Source organism: Salmo salar, chromosome ssa19, assembly GCF_905237065.1.
Source record: "Salmo salar chromosome ssa19, Ssal_v3.1, whole genome shotgun sequence".
NCBI lineage: Eukaryota > Metazoa > Chordata > Actinopteri > Salmoniformes > Salmonidae > Salmo > Salmo salar.
The window spans coordinates 72444916-72472399 of record NC_059460.1 but is presented as its reverse complement, the minus strand read 5'-3'; the positions used below and the strand labels follow the sequence as shown (position 1 = coordinate 72472399).

Below are 27484 nucleotides of genomic sequence, written 5' to 3'. Positions count from 1 at the left end.
AATATATACATCGATCAAGTGTTTGAACTCCGCCAACAAAACTAGATCATCACATTTTAAAATGTTCAAAAGAAAATTCCAGGACCAAATACATAAATAAAAAAGAACAGCATCAATTTGTCGGGGCATGGACTCTACAAGGTGTTGAAAGCGTTCAACAGGGATGCTGGCCCACGTTGACTCCAATGCTTCCCACAGTTGTGTCAAGTTGTCACGTCCTGACCAGCAGAGGGAGTAATTGTATTAGTTTTGGTCAGGACGTGGCAGAGGGTTTGTGTGTTGTATGTATTTCTACGTTCTGTCTAGTTTAGTTTTTCTATGTTTAGGTTTGGGTGTTGGACTCTCAATTGGAGGCAGGTGTTTTTAGTTGCCTCTGATTGAGAGTCCTATATATAGGTGTGTGTTTGGTTTTTGTGGGTAGTTGTATTTGCACTGCTTGTAGTTATAGCCTGCAAATCTGTTAGCTGTCGTTTGTTTTTTCCGTGTTCGCTATAATACATATAATTATGAGCACGCACCCCGCTGCGCCTTGGTCTCTACATTACGACACCTGTGACACAAGTTTACTGGATGTCCTTTGGGTGGTGGACCATTCTTGATACAAATGGGAAATTGTTGAGCTTGAAAAACCCAGCATGGTTACAGTTCTTGACACACTCAAACCGGTGCGCCTGGCACCTACTACCATACCCCGTTCAAAGTCATTTAAATATTTTGTCTTGCCATTCACCCTCCGAATGGCACACATACACAGTCCATGTCTCAATTGTCTCAAGGCTTAAAAATAATTTTTAACCTGTCTCCTCCCCTTCATTTATACTGATTGAAGTGGATTTAAAAGGTGACATCAATAAGGGTCATAGCTTTCACCTGGAGTCACCTGACCAGTCTATGTCTTGGAAAGAGCAGGTGTGCTTAATGATTTGAACACTCAGTGTTTGCTCCTATCGTCTCCTATCTTCTCTTATCGGCTCCTATCGTCTCCTATCTTCTCTTATCGGCTCCTATATTCTCTTTACAACTCCTATCGACTCTTATATTCTCTTTACGACTGCTATCGACTCTTATATTCTCTTTACGACTCCTATCGACTCTTATATTCTCTTTACGACTCCTATCGACTCTTATATTCTCTTTACGACTCCTATCGACTCTTATATTCTCTTTACGACTCTTATCGACTCTTATATTCTCTTAACGACTCTTATCGTCTACTATCGACTCCTATATTCTCTTAACGACTCCTATAGACTCCTATCTTCTCTTATCGACTCCTATCGACTCCTATTGACTCCTAATCTCTCTTCTGTATTGCAGACTACATTGAAATAATACACTAACAGAATGTCTGTTTACCTTTTTCATAATGACACACACACACTACAGTATACACACACACACAGTACACGCACACACTACAGTACTGGTAAGTGCACGAGGGGCCTTCACACGGCCTGTCTCAGTTTATGTAGATGACACAAAACATGTAAGCGGTGCGAGTGAACATCCTTGTCCAATCCCTCCAATCAAGAGTGTGCTGAGACCAGATGTGTTGCCAAACGAATTCAACACTTCTATCAGGTGAGAAATCGCAAGTGCTTCAGTTACCCGGGTGCATCTCAATAGTATAATGTGGCTTCCTCTCTTCGTCTCGTCTCCATCAGCTACATAAGATAGAGTGGGTGAATGCACATGGTGGATTCCTACCAGGGAGTTCCTTTCTGCTGTCATGTGTTTTCACATCAGTGCAAAGGAAAGCAGAGGACACTGCTTTAAACTGATGATATGCACCGCTGGTCTTGGGTCGCTAGCGTACCTGTAGACGTCCAGTCATTGCACTAACGCTAGTTAGCATTGGCTCGCGAAACTACCTCTAATTTCCTTCATACTGCAAGCAGACATAAAAACGCAGAGACACAAAATGAATTGCCAGAATCTTGCAGTATCCCTTTAAATACGACACACGCTTAACCTTCCACATACTGTATGTGCTCTCACTTATCCTGTGTGATCTGATTTAAGTGCACACAGGTCCTTCTGGGGGAAGAGAGGGTTACGGACGCCGTCGTCCCAGAGGCACATTGACCCAGTGCTGAACCAGGTAAGAGAGCCCCACTCACTGCCCAGGGCCACGGTATTATTTACATTGACACCCCCCCCCCATTTGATTTTTACACTGCTGCTACTCACTGTTTATTATATATGCATAGTCACTTTATCCCTACCTACATGTACAAATTACCTTGACTAACCGTTCCCCCTGTATATTTCCTCATTATTGTAATTTTATTGTGTTACTTTCTTAACTCTTCTTGAACTGCACTGTTGGTTAAGGGCTTGTAAATAAGCATTTCACGGTAAGGTGAAAGGTGACCTGTTGTATTCGGCGCATGTGACAAATAAAGTTTGATTTGATTTGAACTCGCTTGACTGCGTGATCGCGTTATTCCACTGTGTAAACCCACCTGGAGGGTGTTACCATAGCTACATCTACCTCCTTCTTTAGCTAACACATCAGAGAGCGAGGAGGGCAATCTGAAACCTACGCGTGGCTCTGTTATTAGCCAGCCCTCTCACAAGGCTCACCTGACAGGGAGGTAATGAACTAAAGGAAACTTGGATAGAGAGGAGGGAGAAAGATAGAAAGGAGGGAGTGGGGAGATGTTTTTATCAGGCCCCTTTAGGTCAGTGAAGTGCTGGTTCATATAAGGACCATATCATAGACTTTGGTATGACGTCTGTGTTGCCTTCGGCTGCTTAGAGGGGAAATCGGTGAAGGGTGTCTTAAGGCCCTGCAGCACTACAGGCATCGGGCGTCCAGCATTGAAATCAATGAAAGCTGCTGTTTTGCTCTCATTGCGTCGATAGCGTCCAAGCTCAAGAATCGCAGAGGTTCAGTTCTCGATGCCTGACGCTCACGTTCGTTTTATCTTGTGAATTGAAATAGTGAGAAATACAGTTGATTTTGGTTGGTTTCTGTGTAGCAGAAGCGTCACATTGAATTATGACACATCGATGGTGACTTTTGTAGTGTAGCTGAAATGTTAGTCTACGGAGAGGTTTTTTATTGTCAAAGTGCCTTTTTATTTTACGTTTCAAGGCAGTTTGGTTTGATTTTAATTAACTTTTTTTTTTCATATTACCTCTGGAGGCTTTAGAAAATTCTGTCAGTTGTTCACTGATGAGGTATCCTGAAAAGTGGTTTCAGATATGAGTATGTTAATGCTGCTGAATTTAAAAGCAGGCAATTTCATAATCTAATCCGAATACAAGCCTAATAAATCTTTCTCATTCAACATCCATTGAATACCTTTGTGTGTCATCTAGCACTTGGCAGGTTTTCAGGGCCTGAAGAAGTAAATCTTTGTTTCTGCTAATGCTAGTTAGTGGATAATGCTACATTAGCTTCAGGTTTAGTTGCTAATGCTAGTTTATTTACCTACCCTTCACACATGGACAACAACTACATGGTTGACTTGTATATGAATGCTGTGGTGGTACTGAGACAGGATTGAATGGCTTCTGTTTCTTCATCATGGCTAATATGAAGCTAAGAATACAGAGCGGTGGCCACCCAAAATACACATCCACCCCCCAGAATTGGTCCAGAATCCTCTGGTGTGATTTGAACCACGTCTTGGTTGTTACGGTCTGTGTTTAGAAGCACCACACCTACCAGTCTTACCTTGTTATCAAATCCCAAACATCATGGAAAAACATCAATGTGGCTATTTATTTAAAAAAAAACACACCCACACATGCAACAACAACTTCATCATACATACATACAGTAGCTGTTTCGAGTTATCCCTAGTTTGAACATAACTGGATAGCAAGTTAGCAACCAAATCCTTCTCATGTTGCATTGAGTTTATGGGACTCCTTTTCCTTCAATGTAACCAGGATACAAAACAGCTTTGGGATTGGTTTATTGTGCTGCTGTCCATAGGATGGGTGCTAGTCTTACTAGTTGTCCCATCCCTGTTTCCCCCCTCAGTGATCTCTATGGCTACTCTAAATGCATTCCTTTGCCATAAATCTCCTCTTACCCCCAGAAACTCGGTTTTCAGTGTGGCATTTAGGACAGGTCTCCCTTCTAAAATATAATTTCAATCTCAATAGGATCACCTGTGTGAATACAGGATGTATAAATTATGAATAAATACATTTGAGCTGTTGTCCAAGTCCTATCAAGAAACAAACATAAGGTTAACTTTGGTTGCTGTAAATCCTTGCTTCTCATACGCATATTAACCCAGGGGCTTACAGAGGCTGAGAACTTGAAAAACATAATGGTCCTTTAATGACAGTAGAGAGTAGAGTACTGCCCCTCTGCTGATCATCAGACAGGGAGAGGAGAGGAGGCAGGGGGCCAAGTGGGATCCACGAGCCTGCTGCCTTGGTTGGGTGTCTGATTTATTAGGGGGGGAAGAAAATAAAAAAAAACATCATAGCTGTTAACCAATTAGGGCACAGATGTAAGTATACCAGGGGTGATACGGAGTCCCAGCGAAATAAATAGTGGGGGTACCCCGTAGGTCTACCTGTGAAACATGAGCCTATCACAATCATTAAACATTAAAAAAACACAATGGTCTTGTTCATGCCACATTAAAAGGTAATACATTTTTACAGTTAATTGACATGTTTTTATGATAAGACTAGGCTCTAAAAAAATCCAAGCCTCCGGGCCTATGATTTCTTAATCCGGCTCCGCTCATACGCCATCCCCAATGTACTGCTAACGGACCAAGGAAGTGAATTTACCATCAGTACTTAGTAAGTAGTACTGACGTGATGGATCGAAAGCACAGACTTTTATGGTTCTGTTGTTAAATGGGACTAAATGCAATGTGCAGCACTGACCACATGATCGTCCTTAAGGGATTTTGTTTTGTTTTTCTCCAAATGATGTTGACAGAGCGTCAAATGAGACATAATGATGGGTCGAAACTTTTACATTTGACCTCTCGATTTTGGTTGTTTGTTGCCCCTATGAAACGGTTGAGTGAACGTTGCGGCCAGATGGCTGCCCTGTTTAGCCAACATCTGACGCCCTCCTAAAAAGCTAATACAAATCCTTTTGGCTCATGCCAACCTGTTCATGCTACTGTATTGACAGGCACAATTCCTAAGGCCCAAACCTCCCTCCATAATGTACAATCCATACCTGCGGGTTCAAATAGTATTTGTTTTCTTCCAAATACTTTGAGCATGTCTGGAGTGCCAGATGGGTGGGGTTTGTAGTTCACATTTGGGACTATTCCATTGGTTCCATTGTGCCGGGCAAGCTCAATCAGGTGCAGCTAAAGTATTGGTAAGAAAACAAATACTGATTGAACCCAGTTCTCGTGCAATCTCATTGTCTTCATAAATCATCCTGTAAAGAGCAGTGCATACTGTGAGCCACATTACTGAAACATCATTACCTCCAACATATAATCTGCCAAAGCGACCTGTAGTGCTATGTGGGAGAGAAGCCTAATAAATTACTGTCACTGTGGGGCTTATCCATCTCTGGAATGTTGTGTGTCGCAGGAGAACCCAAACAGCACAGGAGAACCAAAACTCAGATCTATACGGTTCCTCCTCTGCTAAGATGTTCTTTGCTCCATAGTACTACAGCCAATTAACTACAGTGATTGATGGTTGTATTGCCACTCAATTGGCTTCTCTGGGCCGTATGAATAACGGTCAATGACAGAGGGAGGTTTAGCCCACTCAACTGTAAATTAATATTGATGAACTGGCAATATCATCCCAGTTTACCTTTGTTGGAAGCCGTGGCAGAATTGTAAAAGTCTGTGATTGGCCAGAAATGACACTTGGCTGTCAGTGATGATGGTTTTCCACAGTAACGGCTTTGTCTGTGTTGACTTGCCCAAAGCTTTTCCTGCGGTTTAGTACAATCTAGACTGTGCTGATTGCAGAGTAGCAGTTGTGGTTAGGTGGGTGGACATGAGGTACTGATGGTGATGATGGATTTCAGTCAGAAAAACTTAACCCTTCACAGTATCCTATAACATTGACAGTGAAAGCATGTGGTTTTGTTAGATGTGTTATTTTTCTTGAAACTGCATTGTTGGTTAAGGGCTCGTAATTAAGCATTTCACTGTACCTATTGTATTCGGTGCATGTGACAAATACAATTTGATTTAAATTGACCCCACTAATAGCCATTGCATGCTCTACAAACAGTGTTGCGTTGTTTTGAGCCTTTTTGTGTCTTCTAAATCAGCTACCATAGCTCTGCTCAGTGCCTTTGAGATAAGAGCCGAGGCACATGGCCGCACGCAGCAAGAATAGAGCCTCCTTTAACTGACTGCCCATTGACTTTCACTTTGTCAATAGGGAGTGCAGACATTGTGCTAGAGCTATTGACTGGCTAAATGCTATGCCCACGGCATCTAGTTTTGAAACACTGGCATTTTTCAGATTAGAATGTCCATGTGTTGTATTCGTTTGCCATCTCTTTGACTTTTTGGTGTCAAGTAATTTAAATGGATGAAAGCAAGGGCACTGAGAACAATGCAGAACAACTTGATTTGTTTGTCTTTTTGAGAAATGTCATTGCTGACGACTTTACACCTACAAGTGGATTTCCTCATATTTCATCTTGGCAGTATACATAATAACGACAAGTGCTGCTTGTTGCAACATGAGTCACTGGGCCGAATTGGATTTCCTCAATAGACTCACTGTGATGTCAGGACTCCAAATAAGTCTGTCATCCAGTTAAATGTAGCTTTCTTTGTGCCATACAAACCCAATGCAACCCTATTCCACTAGATATAACAAGAGGAGGAAAACTCCCACAGGATTGGTGCCCAAAGCCCTATATTTAAAGGTAAATGATGGTGATAGTCAAGTCTAAATGAGGGATATTGAATGTTAATATCCATTATTCGTGTCCTGCTGTATCCAAACAGCTTATTTGGACACTGAGTGGGAGGATGGGAGTCTGGTAATGTTATTTTCATGCCAACTCCTCCAAATCTGCTTTATTGGCTTCAACAGCTCACTCCTCTCCCCTGGTCTCTTCATGCTGTCATTGTTATCCAGCTAAGGCTACTGAAGGTTAATGAGGGTGTTGCCTTTTTGGACTTGCACTTGTTATCTCGAATAATAAAAATACTTTAAAAAAAAATGTTTTTGAGACCAAAAACTAGTGTGACGATATACATTTTAGAGGGGTTGTCTGGATTGAGATATTCCTTCCAATGTTCGACACCTTTCCTGAACTTCCTACCTTTAAGACTGGCCCTCTGATACACGTGTACAGTATCACCAACGATAATGCCCCAAGTGGGTCTAAATCGGAAAAGCAGGGATGATAAGGAGTACCCAACATCGAGACGAGAGGGAGAGTTGAGCAGGGGTGATAAGGAGTACCCAACATCGAGACGAGAGGGAGAGTTGAGCAGGGGTGATAAGGAGTACCCAACATCGAGACGAGAGGGAGAGTTGAGCAGGGGTGATAAGGAGTACCCAACATCGAGACGAGAGGGAGAGTTGAGCAGGGGTGATAAGGAGTACCCAACATCGAGACGAGAGGGAAAGTTGAGCAGGGGTGATAAGGAGTACCCAACATCGAATCGAGAGGGAGAGTTGAGCAGGGGTGATAAGGAGTACCCAACATCGAATCGAGAGGGAGAGTTGAGCAGGGGTGATAAGGAGTACCCAACATCGAATCGAGAGGGAGAGTTGAGCAGGGGTGATAAGGAGTACCCAACATCGAATCGAGAGGGAGAGTTGAGCCAGAAAAGAAAAGCGTTCTGACTTTTTTCCTTCTTTTAAAAAAATGTATTTCACCTTTATTTAACCAGGTAGGCCAGTTGAGAACAAGTTCTCATTTACAACTGCGACCTGGCCAAGATAAAGCAAAGCAGTGTGACAAAAACAACAACACAGAGTTACACATGGGATAAACAAACATACAGTCAATAGAAATAGAAAAAAATCAATGTACAGTGTGTGTAAATGTAGTAAGATTAGGGAGGGAAGGCAATAAATAGGCCATGGTGGCAAAATGTATATTTACATTTTAGTCATTTAGCAGACGCTCTTATCCAAAGCGACTTACAGTAGTGAATGCATGCATTTCATACATTTCGTACATCTCATACATTTTTTTTCCATACTGGTCACCCGTGGGAATCAAACCCACAACCCTGGCGTTGCAAACACCATGCTCTACCAACTGAGCCACACGGGACTATAATTAATTACAATTTAGCATTAACACTGGAGTGATAGATGTGAAGATGATGATGTGCAAGTAGAGATACTGCGGTGCAAAAGAGCAAAAAATAACAATATGGGGATGAGGTAGCTGGGTGGGCTATTTCCAGATGGGCTGTGTACAGGAGCAGTGATCAGTAAGCTGCTCTGACAGCAGATGCTTAAAGTTAGTGAGGGAGATGTAAGTCTCCAGCTTCAGTGATTTGAAAAGCGGCCAAAGTAGGTGTTGGCTTTGGGGATGACCAGTGAAATATACCTGCTGGAGTGCGTGCTACGGGTGGGTGTTGCTATGGTGACCAGTGAGCTGAGATAAGGCAGGGCTTTACCTAGCAAAGACTTATAGATGACCTGGAGCCAGTGGGTTTGGCGACGAATATGTAGCGAGGGCCAGCCAACGAGAGCATACAGGTCGCAGTGGTGGGTGGTATATGGGGCTTTGGTGACAAAACGGATGGCACTGTGATAGACTACATCCAATTTGCTGAGTAGAGTGTTGGAGGCTATTTTGTAAATGACATCACCGAAGTCAAGGATCGGTGGGATAGTCAGTTTTACAAGGGTATGTTTGGTAGCATGAGTGAAGGAGGCTTTGAAGGAGGCTCTTAGGCTGGTCACGTCCATCACCTGCCTCAAAACCACCACTTTTGTGTGTTTTACTTTGTTTTCAGTCACCTGGATGGAAGGTACGTCAAAAGGAAAAGGTCACCTTGATGGAAGGAACGTCGGAGGAAATGGTCACCTTGGTGGAAGGAATGTGAGAAGAACGATCACCTTGATGGAAGGAATGTCGGAGGAAACAGTCACCTTGATGGAAGGAATGTGAAAGGAACAATCACCTTGATGGAAGGTATGTCCGAGGAAACGGTCACCTTGATGGAAGGAATGTGAGAGGAACAATCACCTTGATGGAAGGACCGTCGAAGAAAACGGTCACCTTGATGGCAGGAACGTTGAAGGAAATGGTCACTTGGATGGAAGGAACGTAGAGGGAAACGGACACCTGGATGGAAGGAACGTCTGAGGAAACAGTCACATGGAAGGAATGTCTGAGGAAACGGTCACCTGGATGGAAGGAACGTCTGCGGAAACGGTCACCTGGATGGAACATCTGAGGAAACGGTCACCTGGATGGAAGGAACGTCTGAGGAAACGGTCACCTGGATGGAACATCTGAGGAAACAGTCACATGGAAGGAATGTCTGAGGAAACGGTCACCTGGATGGAAGGAACGTCTGCGGAAACGGTCACCTGGATGGAACATCTGAGGAAACGGTCACCTGGATGGAAGGAACGTCTGAGGAAACGGTCACCTGGATGGAAGGAACGTCTGAGGAAACGGTCACCTGGATGGAACATCTGAGGAAACAGTCACCTGGATGGAAGGAACTTCTGAGGAAACGGTCACCTGGATGGAAGGAACGTTGGAGGAAACGGTCACCTGGATGGAACATCTGAGGAAACAGTCACCTGGATGGAAGGAACGTCTGAGGAAACGGTCACCTGGATGGAAGGAACGTTGGAGGAAACGGTCACCTGAATGGAAGGAACGTCTGAGGAAACGGTCACCTGGATGGAAGGAACGTCTGAGGAAACGGTCACCTGGATAGAAGGAACGTTGGAGGAAACATTGTCGGGAGATGCAGCGGTGAGTGAATGTGGCGCAGGTGGTGAAGCTGAGGTGAGAACCCCGGCTGGCATTGCCCCGGCATGTGTGTCTTTCTGATGAAGCTGCGGGGGGAATTATACATACTGTAGCTAAGTGCTTTGTTTTCCTGTCAGGCCTCGGTTGCTAAGCACGTCTTGCGCAGAACCAGTGTGTACGTCTCCAGGAGGTGCAGTGTTCTGACAAGCGACATAAGTAGGATTCCTCCTCTGTGTTCTCTGATGCATCCTGTTGTTGTTGTTGTTGTTGTGGGAGGCTGTGGCAGGATTCACTGCAGTGTCCAGTAATGAGATGTAGCCACCTGTAAAGGGATTGGAGGAAAGCCCTTGAGGGATTTAGTGATGCCTGCACCACAGATGAAGAGTCATGTGGCCTAATCTGGGGATAATTCATCTGGACTGAAATGAGAGTGTAAACCCTATTTTGTGCTCAACACCACTAGGAGAGAGAGTTTATATTGAAAGGTAAACTCAAAGAGAGGTGGGTCTGGAGGCTGAAGGGGTCCTAAAATGTCCACTGTAGGCAATACAGCCCACTGGACACAGACGTAATTTCAACATCTAGTTTAGATTAGCATTTGGTTCAGTTGTCAACTAATGTGAACCAAAAATTATGGAGACGGCTACTTCGGTGCGCTCATACAGAAGTAGTAAAGGCCCAGTGCACTACTTTTGTGAAGAATTTAAAATGTTAACATTCTGATTTATCAGCACCCCTATGTAGAAACGACGTTGATTCAATCAGTGTTTGCCCAGTGGTAGGGGACTGTCTCTTCTATAACTAGAGAGCAAATGGGAACCAAACGAACATAGAAATTTGTAGATTAGATCATAATTCTGTCCCTCTACTCCAACTCAGAAGATAACTTTAGAGTAACCATGTTGATACGATGCTTAAATGATTTATGTTCTTTATGGCTGTCAAAGTGAAGGAGTGTGTGCTTCCCTCCCATTAAATAAGAAGAAAGAGATGTGGAGAAGTATAACGTCGGCAGCTATTTTGGATTTCAGTTGCTTATCATTCAGAAGTCCCCACCCCCTCATTTTTCTTCTTACCTTATTGAGAAAAAAGTGAGGCGGGGGTTGCAAATGGCTATTTCAATATTTCCTCTTTGTCTCTGAACATAATAAACCAATTAGTTTGCAACATGAGTCTGCATAATTACAAAGTATCTATCTGTGATGCAGAACAATTCCGACATGTCTCAACGTGCTCCCTAATTATGACACCCACAACTAAGTGGAGATAAAACTTTTAGCAACTGCTGGCCATAAAATGTAACACCAGAGTGGCGAGGCACTCTGGCTTTTTGAATACTTTTGGCAGGAAGAAAGACATTGTTGCAGGACATAAAGGATTAACACTCTATTACTTCAGCATAGCTTTCTTCTGTTGCATGTTCAAGAGGGGTCTCTTTTCCTCTCTTCAGCTTCTGAGTTCCCTAGTTGAATAAATGGAAAGGCCATCTCTATTCCCCCTGTTCTGGAAATGTAGAGGCTTTTCTGGCCTGACTTTTACTGTGCCAACTAATGATGCTGACAAAATGAGAAGGGTCAAATACTGTATATGCCCCCATTGTAATGCAATGCCAGTGGCTGGCATCAGTGTCCAAATGGAAAAGCACTGATAAGCAGCATCAGCCCAAGGAACAATTGGCTAGCTGAGCTTTTGTCCCCTTTATGCTATAGCTACAATATACACTGTAACACAACCAGTACAGTCTGACAATGTGCCAAGCAGACCCATACGCTTAAATTACTGTATTCATTAATAATGAGCTCTTAGTGCGCGGTCACCTATAGAAATTGGCTTATTAGTAATTTGTCATTACCTAATTAGCTTGCGATAAGCTTATCTGGAACCATTATGAAGCCAGACATATCAGCTGACACACTCCAGGTTTTTAACTGTTTGCAGACTGTAGCTACAGTATGTGCTTTGTTCTTCTGTCAGGCCAGTAGGTGCAGTGTTCTGGTAAGTGGCGTAAGTAAGATGTATCCTCTGTGTTCTCTGATACAGAGGTTGTGGCAGGTTTCACTGTAGTGTCCAGGAATGGATTGTAGCCACCTGTAAAGGGTTAGGAGAAAAGCAGCCTTTCTTCAGGCCTGTGTAGAAACAATATGTTTGTATCGATCAGTATTTTACTGTTTGTCATGACACCATGTTATTAAAATAATAAAGTTGTCCATCGAATTAGGTGGGTGGTGGTGGGCCTAAGAAAGACAAAATAACAAAACATAACACCTCTCTCCTACTATCCTGTAGGTGAAATACAAGGAGGGTTATGAGAAATCCAAGGGCCCAGAACCTCTTCATCCCTGATGTAGAGGTGCAGCATTCCAAGAACATCCACGCTTTCATCTCTGAGGTGAGTTGGCATAATTCTCTGTTGTCTCTCTCTCTGTCTGTCTCTCTTTCTGTCTCTCTCCCTCTCCCCTCTTCCTGGCACATTGGTACCTTGGCAAGCAACAAAGACACAATACATTCTTCAGCATAACAAAGGTACAGTTGTCCTTCTGAACTGAGCTGCAGTACAGGAATGAAACTGCTCAGGGATTTCACCATGAGGCCGATGGTGATTTTGAAACAGCTACAGAGTTCAATGGCTGTGATGGGAGAAAAACTGAGGATGGATCAACAACGTAGTTACTCCACAATACTAACCTAAATGACAGTGAAAAGAACAGTGGAATAAAAATACTCCAAAACATGCATCCTGCATGCAACAAGGCACTAAAGTTATACTACAAGGAAACACGGCAAAGGAATAAACCTTTTGGCCTAAATGCAAAGCCTTATGGTTGGGTCAAATCCAACACAACAAATCACTGAATAACTGCCTCCTTATTTTCAAGCATGGTGGTGGCTGCATCATGGAATGGGTATGCTTGTCATCGGCAAAGACTGTGGCGTTTTCAGGATAAAAAGAAACGGGATAGAGCTAAGCACAGGAAAAATCCTAGAGGAAAACCTGCTTCAGTCTGCTTTACACCAGACACTGGGTGGGGAATTGACCTTTCAGCAGAACAATAACTTACAACACAAGGCCAAATCTACACTGGAGTTGCTTACCAAGAAGACAGTGAATGTTCCTAAGTGGCCAAATTACAGTTTTGACTTAAATCTGCTTGAATATCCATGGCAACACTTGAGAATTGCTATCTAGACATGATGCCCAACACCTTGACAGAGCTTGAAGCATTCTGAAAAGAATAATGGCAAATATTGCATTATCCAGGTGTGCGAAGCTCTTAGAGACTTACCCAAGTAGACTCACAGCTGTAATTGATTCAGGGGGGTGAATACTTATCAAGGTATATCAAGGTATAATTAATTCGTAAGAAATGTTAGAACGTTTTTGACATTTTGACATTACAGATTATTTTGTGTAGATCGTTGACAAAAAATGACAGAATCCCAATTTTGTAACAAAATACTTATGATACCCACTGTAATTCAAAGGAAACACTTCCAGTTACTGACAAATACATTCATTACATCAGTTTTAAACGTCAGTGTACCTGTCCATCTAATGGAATAAAGCCTGAGCGTTCTAAGATTAAGCAAATCTCTGCCTGTGTTATCTGACTGATCCAATGCTTTTTTACCATGAATTAGTCCACTATTAGAAGTTTATTTGGGTATGACTTATTTTTGGATTCCTCTCTCTGTTGTTGAGCAGCACACTTCCTATTATCCTTTGTTTGCTGAAGCACGGAGGCCGACCTCAACTCACATCCATTTCTTTGCTTTACAGTTCAAGTACAAAGGTGAGAAAGTCTCCTCTGGTTCGGCTTACTCTCAACTCCGTGAGACGATAGAGACGGAGACAGAGAGAGCTCGAGCGCTCACAGAGACCCAGAGCACGGGGAGCGCAAATTTTCCTCAGGGACATGAATATTAATGCTAATGGGAACATTGCAAGTTTTATATGACTAGTTATAAAATCTTTATGAATATATGACTGTATCCCCAAACACGCTAGACACGACTTCATGGTGTCATTTTTGGTTGTATAATTAAGCAATAAGGCCCGAGGAGGTGTGGCAAGGTCTCTCTACTCTGTGATGCGAGAGACTCTGGAGACTCAACATGCCATGCGGTCTCCCAGAGCCAGGTACAGTACAGTAGCCCTATAGCGCTGACCACCACTCATCACACTTAAAGGACATCTCTGTTTCATCAGTAGCACCGCTAATGAAATAAGAGCTTAGGCGTGAACCCTAACTTCTACTTATTTTCTGTAGTCATGCATTGATGTCAACAGCTACTGTACAGTCGTGGCCAAAAGTTTTGAGAATGACACAAATATTAATTTCCACAAAGTTTGCTGCTTCAGTGTCTTTAGATATTTTTGTCAGATGTTACTATGGAATACTAAAGTATAATTACAAGCATTTCACAAGTGTCAAAGGCTTTTATTGACAATTACATGAAGTTGATGCAAAGAGTCAATATTTGCAGTGTTGACCCTTCTTTTTCAAGACCTCTGCAATCCGTCTGGCATGCTGTCAATTAACTTCTGGGCCATATCCTAACTGATGGCAGCCCATTCTTGCATAATCAATGCTTGGAGTTTGTCAGAATTTGTGGGTTTTTGTTTGTCGACCCGTCTCTTGAGGATTGAGCACAAGTTCTCAATGGGATTAAAGGTCTGGCCATGGACCCAAAATATCGATGTTTTGTTCCCCGAGCCACTTAGTTATCACTTTTGCCTTATGGCAAGATGCTCCATCATGCTGGAAAAGGCATTGTTCGTCACCAAACTGTTCCTGGATGGTTGTGAGAAGTTGCTCTCAGAGGATGTGTTGGTACCATTCTTTATTCATGGCTGTGTTCTTAGGCAAAATTGTGAGTGAGCCCACTCCCTTGGATGAGAAGCAACCCCACACATGAATGGTCTCAGGATGCTTTACTGTTGGCATGACACAGGACTGGTGGTAGCGCTCACCTTGTCTTCTCGGGACAAGCTTTTTTCCGGATGCCCCAAACAATCGGAAAGGGGATTCATCAGAGAAAATGACTTTACCCCAGTCCTCAGCAGTCCAATCCCTGTACCTTTTGCAGAATATCAGTCTGTCCCTGATGTTTTTCCTGGAGAGAAGTGGCTTCTTTGCTGCCCTTCTTGACACCAGGCCATCCTCCAAAAGTCTTTGCCTCACTGTGCGTGCAGATGCACTCACACCTGTCTGCTGCCATTTCTGAGCAAGCTCTGTACTGGTGGTGCCCCGATCCCGCAGCTGGACTTTCTTGGGCGCCCTGAAGGCTTCACAACAATTGAACCGCTCTCCTTGAAGTTCTTGATGATCCGATAAATGGTTGATTTAGGTGCAATCTTACTGGCAGCAATATCCTTGCTTGTGAAGCCCTTTTTGTGCAAAGCAATGATGACGGCACATGTTTCCTTGCAGGTAACCATGGCTGACAGAGGAAGAACAATGATTCCAAGCACCACCCTCCTTTTGAAACTTCCAGTCTGTTATTCAAACTCAATCAGCATGACAGAGTGATCTCCTGCCTTGTCCTCGTCAACACTCACACCTGTGTTAACGAGAGAATCACTGACATGATGTCAGCTGGTCCTTTTGTGGCAGGGCTGAAATGCAGTGGAAATGTTTTTTGGGGATTCAGTTCATTTGCATGGCAAAGAGGGACTTTGCAATTAATTGCAATTCATCTGATCACTCTTCATAACATTCTGGAGTATATGCAAATTGCCATCATACAAACTGAGGCAGCAGACTTTGTGAAAATGTATATGTGTGTCATTCTCCAAACTTTTGGCCACGACTGTAGGTTTCCATCCAATATGGAAATGCGAATATTCAAAAATCTGCATAAAACAATATGCACATTTTCCCACCAGAGATGTATTTCCAGCAAACGGACTTGTTACGGCTAAAAGGCTGTGCGTGATGACGTAGTGCACATAAAAATTACTTTTGCGGTTAAATTCCCATCTATCGAATAAAAATGCAAGTTAAATGGGTTTCCATCGCATTTTCAACTCTACTGGTTGTGTATGTGTGTGTGTGCGTGCGTGCGTGTGGGCGGCAGGCCAAGTACAAGGAGGCAGAGAAGCAGCAGTTCTCCACTTCTCTCTACTCAAAGCTTCCAGAGACTTTGGACACTCAGCATGACAAAGAGGCCTCCCAGCTACAGAGCGTGGTGAGTCACACACACACACAGTCAGGATTAACGGGGTCTGTTTTCATATAATGTGTATTCACTTGACTTTTTTAACATTTTGTGATGTTACAGCCTTATTCTAAAATGTATTACAAAAATAATAGGTGCATCCTGTTTCTATTGATCATCCTTAAGATGTTTCTACAATTTGATTGGAGTCCACCTGTGGTAAATTCAATTGATTGGACATGATTTGGAAAGGTACACACCTGTCTATATAAGGTCCCACAGTTGACAGTGCATGTCAGAGGTAGAACCAAGTCATGACGTCGAAGGAATTGTCCCTAGCGCTCCGAGACATGATTGTGTCGAGGCACAGATCTGGGGAAGGGTACCAAAACCTGCTCCAGAGTGCTCAGGACCTCAGACTGGGGCGAAGGTTCACCTTCCAATAGGACAGCGACCCTAAGCATACAGCCAAGACAACGCAGGAGTGGCTTCGGGACAAGTCTCTGAATGTCCTTGAGTGGCCCAGTCAGAGCCCGGACTTGAACCCGATCTCTGGAGAAAACTGAAAATAGCTGTACAGCAACGCTCCCCATCCAACCTGACAGAGCTTGAGAGGATCTGCAAAGAAGAATGTGAGAAACTCCCCAAAAACAGGTGTGCCAAGCTTGTAGTATCATACCCAAGAAGACTCGAGTCTGTAATCGCTGCCAGAGGTGCTTCAGCAAAGTACTGAGTTAAGGGTCTGAATACTTATGTAAAGGTGATATTTCAGTTTTATTTTTTTATAAATTCGCAAACATTTCTAAAAAAACAGTTTTTGCTTTGTCATTATGGAGGTTTGTGTGTAAATTGATGTGGGTGGGGGGGGACAATTTAATACATTTTAGAATAAGGCTGTAACCTAACAAAATGTGGAAAAGTCAAGGGGTCTGAATACTTTCTGAAGGCCCTGTACTTTATATGCTACCAGGGCTTTTTTGCATCATGTCTTATTTTGGCTGATGATATGATTTTACAACAACTGCTTAACATTTTTGGATACACTAGTTTTCTTTTGTTCTGTTTTCAGAATAAGTATAAAGATGGATGCAAAAATAAGATTTAAACCTCGCTGTATTCTCAACTTCCTGACACAATAGGCTTATTTTCACCAATGCAATCCATATCATCATTTGATTACATCACCTAAAGGTATAAGTGCAATGCCTTTTTTTTACGTCCATCAGAATAAGTATTAAGAAGACGGGAAAAATACTCCTTCCACAAGTGTTTATTCTCAACTAGCATTAGCAAACTAATGTAGGTCAGTGTAAACACAGTGTAATGTCAGTTTTCATAAACTGATATTAACTGTCATGATTGTTAATAACATCTATCATGTCATGCTTGTGACAATGTTATGTAGCTCATGACGGATAGTCTACGTAAAATGTAACCAACTTTTTCAAGATTTGAATGGGATATTTTCAGGGAAAATGTCACGATGTAGCAGACCTTGGAAACAAAACAAACGTAACTTTGTGTTTTAGAAAAAGTATAAGGAGGCAGTAGAGAAGCGAGACTCTCTCTACAAGTGGAGGCTGCTGAGGGGAGGACGGCTCATAATAATGGCTGGAACGGAGCAATGGAATGGTATGAAACAGCTGGAAACCATGTTATTGATGTATTTGATACCATTCCACTGATTCCGGTCCAGTCATTACCACGAACCCAACCTCCCCAATTAAGGTGCCACCAACCTGTGCTCTCTATGCCACCTTACCCAGAACGCCAAAGAGGCTTCTCTGCTACAGAGTGAAATACAATGAGTTTATTTTTACACATTTACCGTAACATATACAGTTGAAGTCGGAAGGTTACATACACTTAGATTCTAGTCATTAAAACTCGTTTTTCAACCACTCCACAAATTTCTTGTTAACAAACTATAGTTTTGGCAAGTCGGTTACGACATCTACTTTGTGCATGACACAAGTAATTTTTCCAACAATTGTTTACAGAAAGATTATTTCACTTATAATTCACTGTATCACAATTCCAGTGGGTCAGAATTGTACATACACTAAGTTGACTGTGCCTTTAAAAAGCTTGGGAAATGATGTCATGGCTTTAGAAGCTTCTGATAGGCTAATTGGCATCATTTGTGTAAATTGGATGTGTACCTGTGGATGTATTTCAAGGCCTACCTTCAAACTCAGTGCCTCTTTGCTTGACATCATGGGAAAATCAATTCTAGACCTCCACAAGTCTAGTTCATTGTTGGGAGCAATTTCCAAACGCCTGAAGGCACCACGTTCATCTGTACAAACAGTAGTACGCAAGTATAAACACCATGGGACCACGCAGCCGTCATACCGCTCAGGAAGGAGACGCGTTCTGTCTCCTAGAGATGAAGGTACTTTGGTGCGAAAAGTGCAAATCAATCCCAGAACAACAGCAAAGGACCTTGTGAAGATGCAGGGGGAAACGGGTACAAAAGTATCTATGTCCACAGTAAAACGAGTTCTATATCGACATAACCTGAAAGGCCGCTCAGCAAGGAAGAAGCCACTGCTCCAAAACTGCCATAAAAAAGCCAGACTATGGTTTGCAACTGCACATGAGGACAAAGATCGAACTTTTTGGAGAAATTTCCTCTGGTCTGATGAAACAAAAATAGAACTCTTTGGCCATAATGACCATTGTTATGTTTGGAGGAAAAAGGGGGAGGCTTGCAAGCCAAATAACACCATCCCAACCGTGATGCACGGGTGTGGCAGCATCATGTTGTGGGGGTGCTTTGCTGCAGGAGGGTGTGTTTGACCCAAGTTAAACAATTTAAAGGCAATGCTACCAAATACTAATTGAGTGTATGTAAACTTCTGACCCACTGGGAATGTGATGAAAGAAATAAAAGCTGAAATAAATCATTCTCTCTACAATTATTCTGACATTTCACGTTCTTAAAATAAAGTGGTGATCCTAACTGACCTAAGACAGGGAATTTTTACTAGGATTAAATGTCTGGAATTGTGAAAAACTGAGTTTCAATGTATTTGGCTAAGGTGTATGTAAACTTCCGACTTCAACTGTATATTAATGTAAATATTGATCACATTCCTTGTGTATGATCATATATTTTGATACATTGAATGTTAATATTGTGAACCTATGTTATATATTTTTTACCTCCTGTTTCAGGAAGTGATGTCACTGAGTATTGCCCCTATATATAGGACCTTCCACCCCCACCTGGGATATAGATGCCTGATGAAGACCTAGGGGTTGAAATGTTGTAAAGAAATATCACCTGGGAGCATGAGCAACAGTGTGCAGCGTTTTCCTTTCTGTTTTCCATGAGTTTGCCTACAACTCCAGCACCTGCGGAATGTACCAGGATGTGAGTATGTTCTTCAGCTTTGGCACACAGTAGCAAAAACATTTTGCAACAGGGAACAAAAACAAGTATTTCTGTCATGATCCTTTTGATGTTCTGTTGTTGCCAAGCTGACCTGTCTGTCAGTGTACGTGTTAGTCTGTGTTTGACTGTTCCAGGCCTCCTGCAAGCAGACAGCCCTGCTGAGGGAGAACTCGTATTGAACGGTGACCGAGACGCATCAGAACTACTGCACGCCGCCTACCTGAAAGATGTCTACAGTCAGGTAGGGATAACTCTCAATACAGCATCCCACCACGCATAGCACTTTATTTTACACCACAGAATGGGATATGTGCTTGGATGGTGTGTCAATCTCCCTCAAGTTTATGCAGAAGAAGTACAAGGATGAGGCGGAGAAGCTGAAGGGTTCATATGGGTTCGACACCCCTGAGATAGAGAGAGTGAAGAACAACCAGAGAAACATCAGCTCAGTGAGGGCCACAGTACACACACACACTTTTATGCAGTATTATCTGTCAACACAGTTACCCTTTTGCTCTAAACCTCCAGTGTCAGTAGACTTGGGACTCAAAGCTGCTGAAAAGCCTGATGTCCTCTGTCACCGACACTCCGGAAATCATCTTCGCCAGGGAGAACAAAGAAAATCAGTGACGTAAGATGTGATCCTTTGTTCTACACAACCATGTACCGTGGATGTAGTCGTTGGGCTGGATGAACTCCAGTATGTTGCTGTGAGGGTATTGTTCAGCCTCTAGCGGAAAAGGCTGTACCTAAATCTATTATGTACTTCACTTTCTTATCGTAACAAGGTCTTCAACTATCAAAAAGATGATGAGGATGAGTGATGGTGTCATTTGTGCAATGAGCATGTAGAAGGAAAAAGGAAGCCGCACACTGCTCTTAATAGTATCACTGATATTTAGTAAGCTTACGTATCGGCCTCACGGCCTTCGTCAGAGCTTTTGTGAATTTTTTTAAATCAGCACCCCTATGTAGACCTAGCCCCACCCACATCCGTTCCACGCATGGAAAGGGGTTGGAGGCAAAGGAAAAATAAATATGTGCTACCAAACATAACAATATGCCTTTCACAAACACTACAAAAGTGTATAAATAAGACGCATTAAACTCATCCATAAAACCACAATGAGGACATAGCAAGTTTTCATTAATCATTGGGTACATCGTACGAAAAACATCAGAGTAATCTTAAATAGGCACATAATTCATGTTCAAATTCACAACATAACATACATAGGCATTTCATCATTAAGTCCTTTAGCACTAGCACACTATTTGGGAGACAGAGATACTAATGAATATCCATCAACAAACTACATTCTAGAGCTGGCAGAATATGTTTTGAAGTATAACTATTTCAGGTTCGATGATGAATACTACCTCCAAACGAATGGAACATCGATGGGCTCCACATTCGCTCCGAGCTATGCTAACCTTTATGTGGGTCTATTTGAAGAACGTTTTGTCAATAATGAAAACGAAAACCTATTTTTGAATAAAGTGCTGAAGTGGTATCGATATATTGACGACATTTTTTGTATATGGGAAGGAACTGAACAAGAGCTGTCAGATTTTATGGCACTACTCAATGACATTGACCCCAATCTCAAATTCACTATTGAAAGTGACACTCAACATGTTCATTACCTCGATATGTGGATTGAGAAATTAAATGGTACCCTGTTTACAACTCTGTATAGAAAAGAAACAGACAGAAATCCTCTATTACAGGGGGACAGCTTCCACCCTGAGCCATTTAAAAGAGGACTTCCAAGAAGCCAATTTTTCAGACTGCGCCGTATATGCCACTCCACAGAGGATTATCTAGCAAAAGCAGCGGAGATGCGCATTAGGTTTCTAAGAAGAGGCTATTCGCCACAATGTGCGGATGAAGCTCTTAATATGGTATTGGGAAAAACACGAGATTAATTGTTACAAAAAAGACCCGCTAAAGCCAAAGAACACTCCGTGATGTTCACAACCACATATACTTTGAATTCGCGAAAAGTGGGAGGTGTGGTCAAGAAACACTGGCATATTTTATCATCGGTCCCAGCTTTGCCGGCCGAATTTAAAAATCCACCACTTATTGTGTATAGGAGTGGTTGCAATTTACGCGATAAATTGGTACATGCCAACTGCCAGCCACAAAAGAAAATCAGCCAGGCTCTTTTACGCCCTCTACCAAATGGTAGCTATAAATGCAGAGGATGCGCACAGTACAACAATATGATGAAGTGTGAATATTTCTGCCACCCCCACACAGGAAAACGGTTCCAAATAAATGATATCATTACGTGTTCCACCACCCATGTTATTTACATTATTAAATGTCCATGTGGGCTCTGCTATGTTGGTAAGACCTCCCGCTCTCTCAAACAGAGAATTAGTGAACATAAAAGTTAAATCAGGAGAAACGACAGGGATTATCCAGTCGCAGTACATTTTAATGACCTAAAACATGACATTTTCACCTTTAGATTTTGTGGCATAGAGAAAGTCTAGATATCAGACAGAGAAGGTGATATTAATAATACTCTGAGCAAAAGAGAATGTTTTGGGATTTTCACCCTCCAGACATTATTTCCTAAAGGACTTAATGATGAAATGCCTATGTATGTTATGTTGTGAATTTGAACCTGAATTATGTGCCTATTTAAGATTACTGATGTTTTTCGTACGATGTACCCAATGATTAATGAGAACTTGCTATGTCCTCATTGTGGTTTTATGGATGAGTTTAATGCGTCTTATTTATACACTTTTGTAGTGTTTGTGAAAGGCATATTGTTATGTTTGGTAGCACATATTTATTTTTCCTTTGCCTCCAACCCCTTTCCATGCGTGGAACGGATGTGGGTGGGGCTAGGTCTACATAGGGGTGCTGATTTAAAAAAATTCACAAAAGCTCTGACGAAGGCTGTGAGGCCGATACGTAAGCTTATTAAATATCAGTGATACTATTAAGAGCAGTGTGCGGTTTCCTTTTTCCTTCATCTTGTTCAACTGTTGCCATGCACCTGCAAAAAATTGCTCAGATGTGCGAGTGCCTTTAGAATTTTGTACAATGAGCATGTAAACAGGGCCACTGTAAGATTGTGACGGCTCTGTTCCGTGTCAGGTGAAATACAGAGACGGGGTGGGAAGCGGGACGGTAGTCATGGAAACCAGGAGAACATCAGCTTGGTGAGAGGTTAAACCTTGTCTGACCTTTGACCTCACAGGAAGAGCTTGTTTTGAAAACAGGCCTCTTTGTTGTGTCTGCCTGTCCCTTTTCATCTGGGTTTGTTTGGATTTTCTACAGCTTCAATGGTGCTAACTAAAAATCACAAACCGCAGACACACTGAACAACCATTCAGTCAAATCCTGGGTTGTTACGTATGCAATTCAACATTTTAATTCACTCCATGTAAACTCCTCAAAGATACAAGCCCACAATGATTTTTGTACACTAATTTGGTCTGAAACTCTGTCCTGTCCTGCCTGACACAGACAGCCTTTCACACTGGCCCTGGTCCAGTCTAAGTCATTACAGCCATTAGTGGACCCTGCTGAACAATCCCCCATTGAGGGAGTGGAGCAGACTGAAGGGACACGGGGGCCCAGCCTGGCAGCCCAGGCAGGATCTCTGGCGCCATGGTGACTAAACCGGGACACTGTTTTCACCTAGATGCCATCTGAAGATCACTAATGATACCCAGCAAGCTACATTTCTCATGGGACGTCATAATGATGTCATTTTCTGGTTGCAAACTGGTTTTCTGGTTGCAGAGACGGATAAACTCTGAGTTGTGAATGTTGTTTTAATGTTGTGTGAATATTGTGTGTCCACAGGTGAAGCATAAAAAGCAGCTCCAGGCCACCAGTGTGGGAGTCACCCCAGAGTTGGAGAGAGTCCATCAGAACCAGGAGAACATCAGCTCAGCAAGTCACATAGGAAGCATCTGAAATGGCAACCTACAGTATATGTGAGCTTTGACCAAAAGTAGTACACTATGTATTGGAAATGGCCTAGGTGTGAGTGTGCTAGTCAGTATGACCACCAATTACTTTTGAACTATTTTAGATTATTGAGATGCAACCCGACCTACTTTTGTGCGTTGCAGGTGCAGTACCAGCGCGGGATGAAGGAGATGAAGGGGCGGTCCTGCGGCGAGTTGGACACGCCCGGACTGAGTAGTGTCAGGGAGTCCCAGAACGACATCTAACACGACTGAAGCGCACCGCGTGTGGGACTGCTGCACTTTTAACCCACACAGCTAAAGAGTTAACAGCATGGCTGATTCCTTGTTATGAGGGAGCCGTAATGAATGTACTGTATTGTGTCTGTGAACGTGTCTGTGAACGTGTCTGTGAGCGTGTCTGTGAGCGTTACTAATAAAATGATTTTTACATGGTTTCTTGTGATGAATTTTTTTGCATACTGGCCAAAATACACCCTTTGCTCTCTGACCAACATGCACAAAGGTTGTGTGTGTGTGTGTGTGTGTGTGTGTGTGTGTGTGTGTGTGTGTGTGTGTGTGTGTGTGTGCTTGACAGCCGATTTGCCTGGTGTAACACGATTTCACAAATGTGTAAATGTACATCAATAATGTTCCTCTCATTTAGCTGCCACACACAACTGAGTTGTTATCGCGATGCTGAAAGTGTACCACCCATATTTGCTTGGGCAGGCAAAGTACCACGAGGACTTTGAGCGGACGAGGGGCCGAGGATGCACCCCAGTGATGGAGGACCAAAACATGGAGAGAATGCACCACCGGAACAACCTGATGATGAGCGAGGCAGCCTACAAGGGAGTACACCCACAGGTGGTAGAGATGGACAGGAGACCTGGAGGCATCATCGTAGGTGAGTGGCACACAAAATGGCGGGCACCTCCCGTCCTCAAAAAGGATTTGACCTTTAAAGTACGGGAATTTGATAATTCATTCATCTCTTTGAAGAATTTGTGATGGCCTTCAAACAAAGTTACAATGAAATTGCTGTCTAGCGTCTATCAATTATGGGTTGTTTAGTGTCAGTCAGGATACAAGCCACAGGAGGTTGGTGGTACCTTAATTGGGGAGGACGAGCTCGTGGTAATGGCTGGAGCAGAATTAATGGAATGGTATCAAACACATGATTTCCATGCTCCGTTCCAGCCATTATTATGAGCCGTCCTCCCCTCAGCAGCCTCCACTGATACAAGCCCAGAACTAGTTGATTTGTTTTCATTTTTTAATGCTGATGCCCAGATAATTCAAATGGACACTTTACAATAACTATTTACCAAAGATTGTATTTGATATAAAAGGGAAATGTAGTTACATTTGTGGAAACAGAAAATATCCATTGTGACAGGTTTATCACTCTGCAGGCGGAAGTTCCAAGTTGGACTCTACTCACCTGGCCCGAAACTATGTGTTTTCCGTATGTAATCTACATGACTTCAGCTGTGTATTTCTGTTTTCCTTTCCTTTGTATTCCTGTTTTCCCTGCTGTCTTTTCTCTCTAAATGACCTTTCCCCTGTCAAAGACCTTAAGGATCAGCGGACGGACCCAGGCTCCATCTTTGACTTTGACCTTGTGCAGGATAACGTTCAGTCTAAATGTTTTCAGAGACTGTCTGGTGTTACAAACCTTACTGGATGTTTTCATCTCCCCTCACACCTTATATAGACAACTGTATGTCACTCTCCCACTAGACCTTTATTTCTCTACCTGAGTACGCCACTCATCTCTTCTACGTTCAGTTGAATTTCATCCTCATGTTCTTTGTTCTTTCCATTGCCTCTCTGTCATTTTCCTGACTTTTATTTTTCCTACTGTCTCTGTCGCCCTCTTGTGGCAGCGCCCGGCAGCAATCTCAGCAGTCGGTGCTCTCGCAGGCCCAGTCAGTTAGCTCGCTGGCCTCTGCCTCTGACCTGTGGGACAAAAGCCTGTCTGTTTGCAGCAGCAGCTCCTCACTGCAGTCCCAGGACGGAGGTAGTAAGCTCTGTCAGAAAAATAAAAACACACGGAAGGAGAAGACATAATTTATTAATATATTCATTCATCCATTACTATCAGTACCTTACTCTATCCCCGTCTCTCTACAACCTGACCCCTCCCCCGTCTCTCTACAACCTGACCTCTCCCCCCGTCTCTCTACAACCTGACCCCTCCCCCGTCTCTCTACAACCTGACCTCTCCCCCCGTCTCTCTACAACCTGACCCCTCCCCCGTCTCTCTACAACCTGACCTCTCCCCCGTCTCTCTACAACCTGACCCCTCCCCGTCTCTCTACAACCTGACCTCTCCCCCGTCTCTCTACAACCTGACCCCTCCCCGTCTCTCTACAACCTGACCCCTCCCCGTCTCTCTACAACCTGACCCCTCCCCGTCTCTCTACAACCTGACCTCTCCCCCCGTCTCTCTACAACCTGACCCCTCCCCGTCTCTCTACAACCTGACCTCTCCCCCGTCTCTCTACAACCTGACCCCTCCCCCGTCTCTCTACAACCTGACCTCTCCCCCGTCTCTCTACAACCTGAGCCCTCCCCGTCTCTCTACAACCTGACCTCTCCCCCGTCTCTCTACAACCTGACCCCTCCCCCGTCTCTCTACAACCTGACCTCTCCCCCCGTCTCTCTACAACCTGACCTCTCCCCCGTCTCTCTACAACCTGACCCCTCCCCCGTCTCTCTACAACCTGACCCCTCCCCCGTCTCTCTACAACCTGACCCCTCCCCGTCTCTCTACAACCTGACCTCTCCCCCGTCTCTCTACAACCTGACCCCTCCCCGTCTCTCTACAACCTGACCTCTCCCCCGTCTCTCTACAACCTGACCTCTCCCCCCGTCTCTCTACAACCTGACCTCTCCCCCGTCTCTCTACAACCTGACCTCTCCCCCGTCTCTCTACAACCTGACCCCTCCCCCCGTCTCTCTACAACCTGACCTCTCCCCCGTCTCTCTACAACCTGACCTCTCCCCCCGTCTCTCTACAACCTGACCCCTCCCCGTCTCTCTACAACCTGACCTCTCCCCCGTCTCTCTACAACCTGACCCCTCCCCCGTCTCTCTACAACCTGACCCCTCCCCGTCTCTCTACCACCTGACCCCTCCCCCGTCTCTCTACCACCTGACCCCCTCCCCGTCTCTCTACAACCTGACCCCTCCCCGTCTCTCTACAACCTGACCTCTCCCCCCGTCTCTCTACAACCTGACCCCTCCCCGTCTCTCTACAACCTGACCCCTCCCCGTCTCTCTACAACCTGACCCCTCCCCCGTCTCTCTACAACCTGACCTCTCCCCCCGTCTCTCTACAACCTGACCCCTCCCCCGTCTCTCTACCACCTGACCCTCCCCCGTCTCTCTACCACCTGACCAACAGCCCACTAATATGTCGAATACAGAAGTCCCTAACCCAATATTTGAACGACTCCAAGGGTTTTGGAGATGGTTGTGGTGTTTAACTGTTTAAACCCTAACTCTCTCTGTTCTCTTCTCTACCCACATAAATACCTAACAGTCAGTGACCTTTTGATTCATGTCCAGGTCAACTGGGGATGGCATGGTTCCATTCCGATTTCTTTGTGATGTGATGTTCTATCTATCACCTAATACGCACAGTGAGACTCAAAGGAGATGGTATTCCTGCTCAAAAAACAGTTTGAGCACAAAATGAAAGGTCTCAAACGTTTGTCATGAATGTCTTTGTATCTTCCTGTCTGTCTTTGACTACCAGCTCCTGTGCTACCTGGGGCATACCATCAGAGTGCCCAGCCACAACAGCCGGGGTACGGCTACATGCACCAGACCAGCATGTCCTCTGTGAGGTCTCAGCAGTCCCCCCCATCTGTCACCATGGTGAGTTCCAACGCAAGCAGTCTATTCTACAGTAGGTTTTGTTAATTCATACAGGATCATATTTGTATGCCATGGCCAATTTAATTAGGAAACTATCCAAAATATGTCACTCATATTTGTTTACAATTGTTTTTGGGAATTCACACAATCAATGACTTGTGTGCCCTGATATTTATGTTGTACAACTAATGTTGTAGACACAAACACAT

At 43.7% G+C, this 27484-nt stretch overlaps 1 protein-coding gene and 1 long non-coding RNA gene across 7 annotated transcripts in view; both read left to right on the top strand.

Annotated features, from left to right (window-relative positions):
• LOC106579556 (LIM zinc-binding domain-containing Nebulette) overlaps positions 1-27484 on the top strand; it is a 78867-nt gene that overhangs the window by 49013 nt on the left and 2370 nt on the right. Inside the window, exons 5-7 of one of the 2 annotated variants that reach the window (XM_045702701.1) lie at positions 24117-24294; positions 24962-25054; positions 27154-27275. In XM_045702701.1, the coding sequence (XP_045558657.1) occupies positions 24117-24294; positions 24962-25054; positions 27154-27275 (393 nt within the window). The remainder of the gene's footprint in view (positions 1-24116; positions 24295-24961; positions 25055-27153; positions 27276-27484) is intronic. The other variant, XM_014159582.2, reaches the window with a different exon arrangement.
• On the top strand, positions 302-24110 carry LOC106579557 (uncharacterized). Of its 5 annotated transcripts, XR_006760794.1 has the most exons (10): positions 302-1581; positions 2023-2101; positions 8910-9886; positions 12170-12272; positions 15962-16072; positions 19223-19421; positions 19577-19683; positions 19971-20073; positions 23278-23411; positions 23550-24110. It is a non-coding gene; the product is annotated as an uncharacterized lncRNA (long non-coding RNA). The 5 variants fall into 5 exon arrangements; XR_006760793.1 differs by having other exon boundaries at positions 303-2101; positions 19258-19421; XR_006760791.1 differs by having other exon boundaries at positions 303-2101.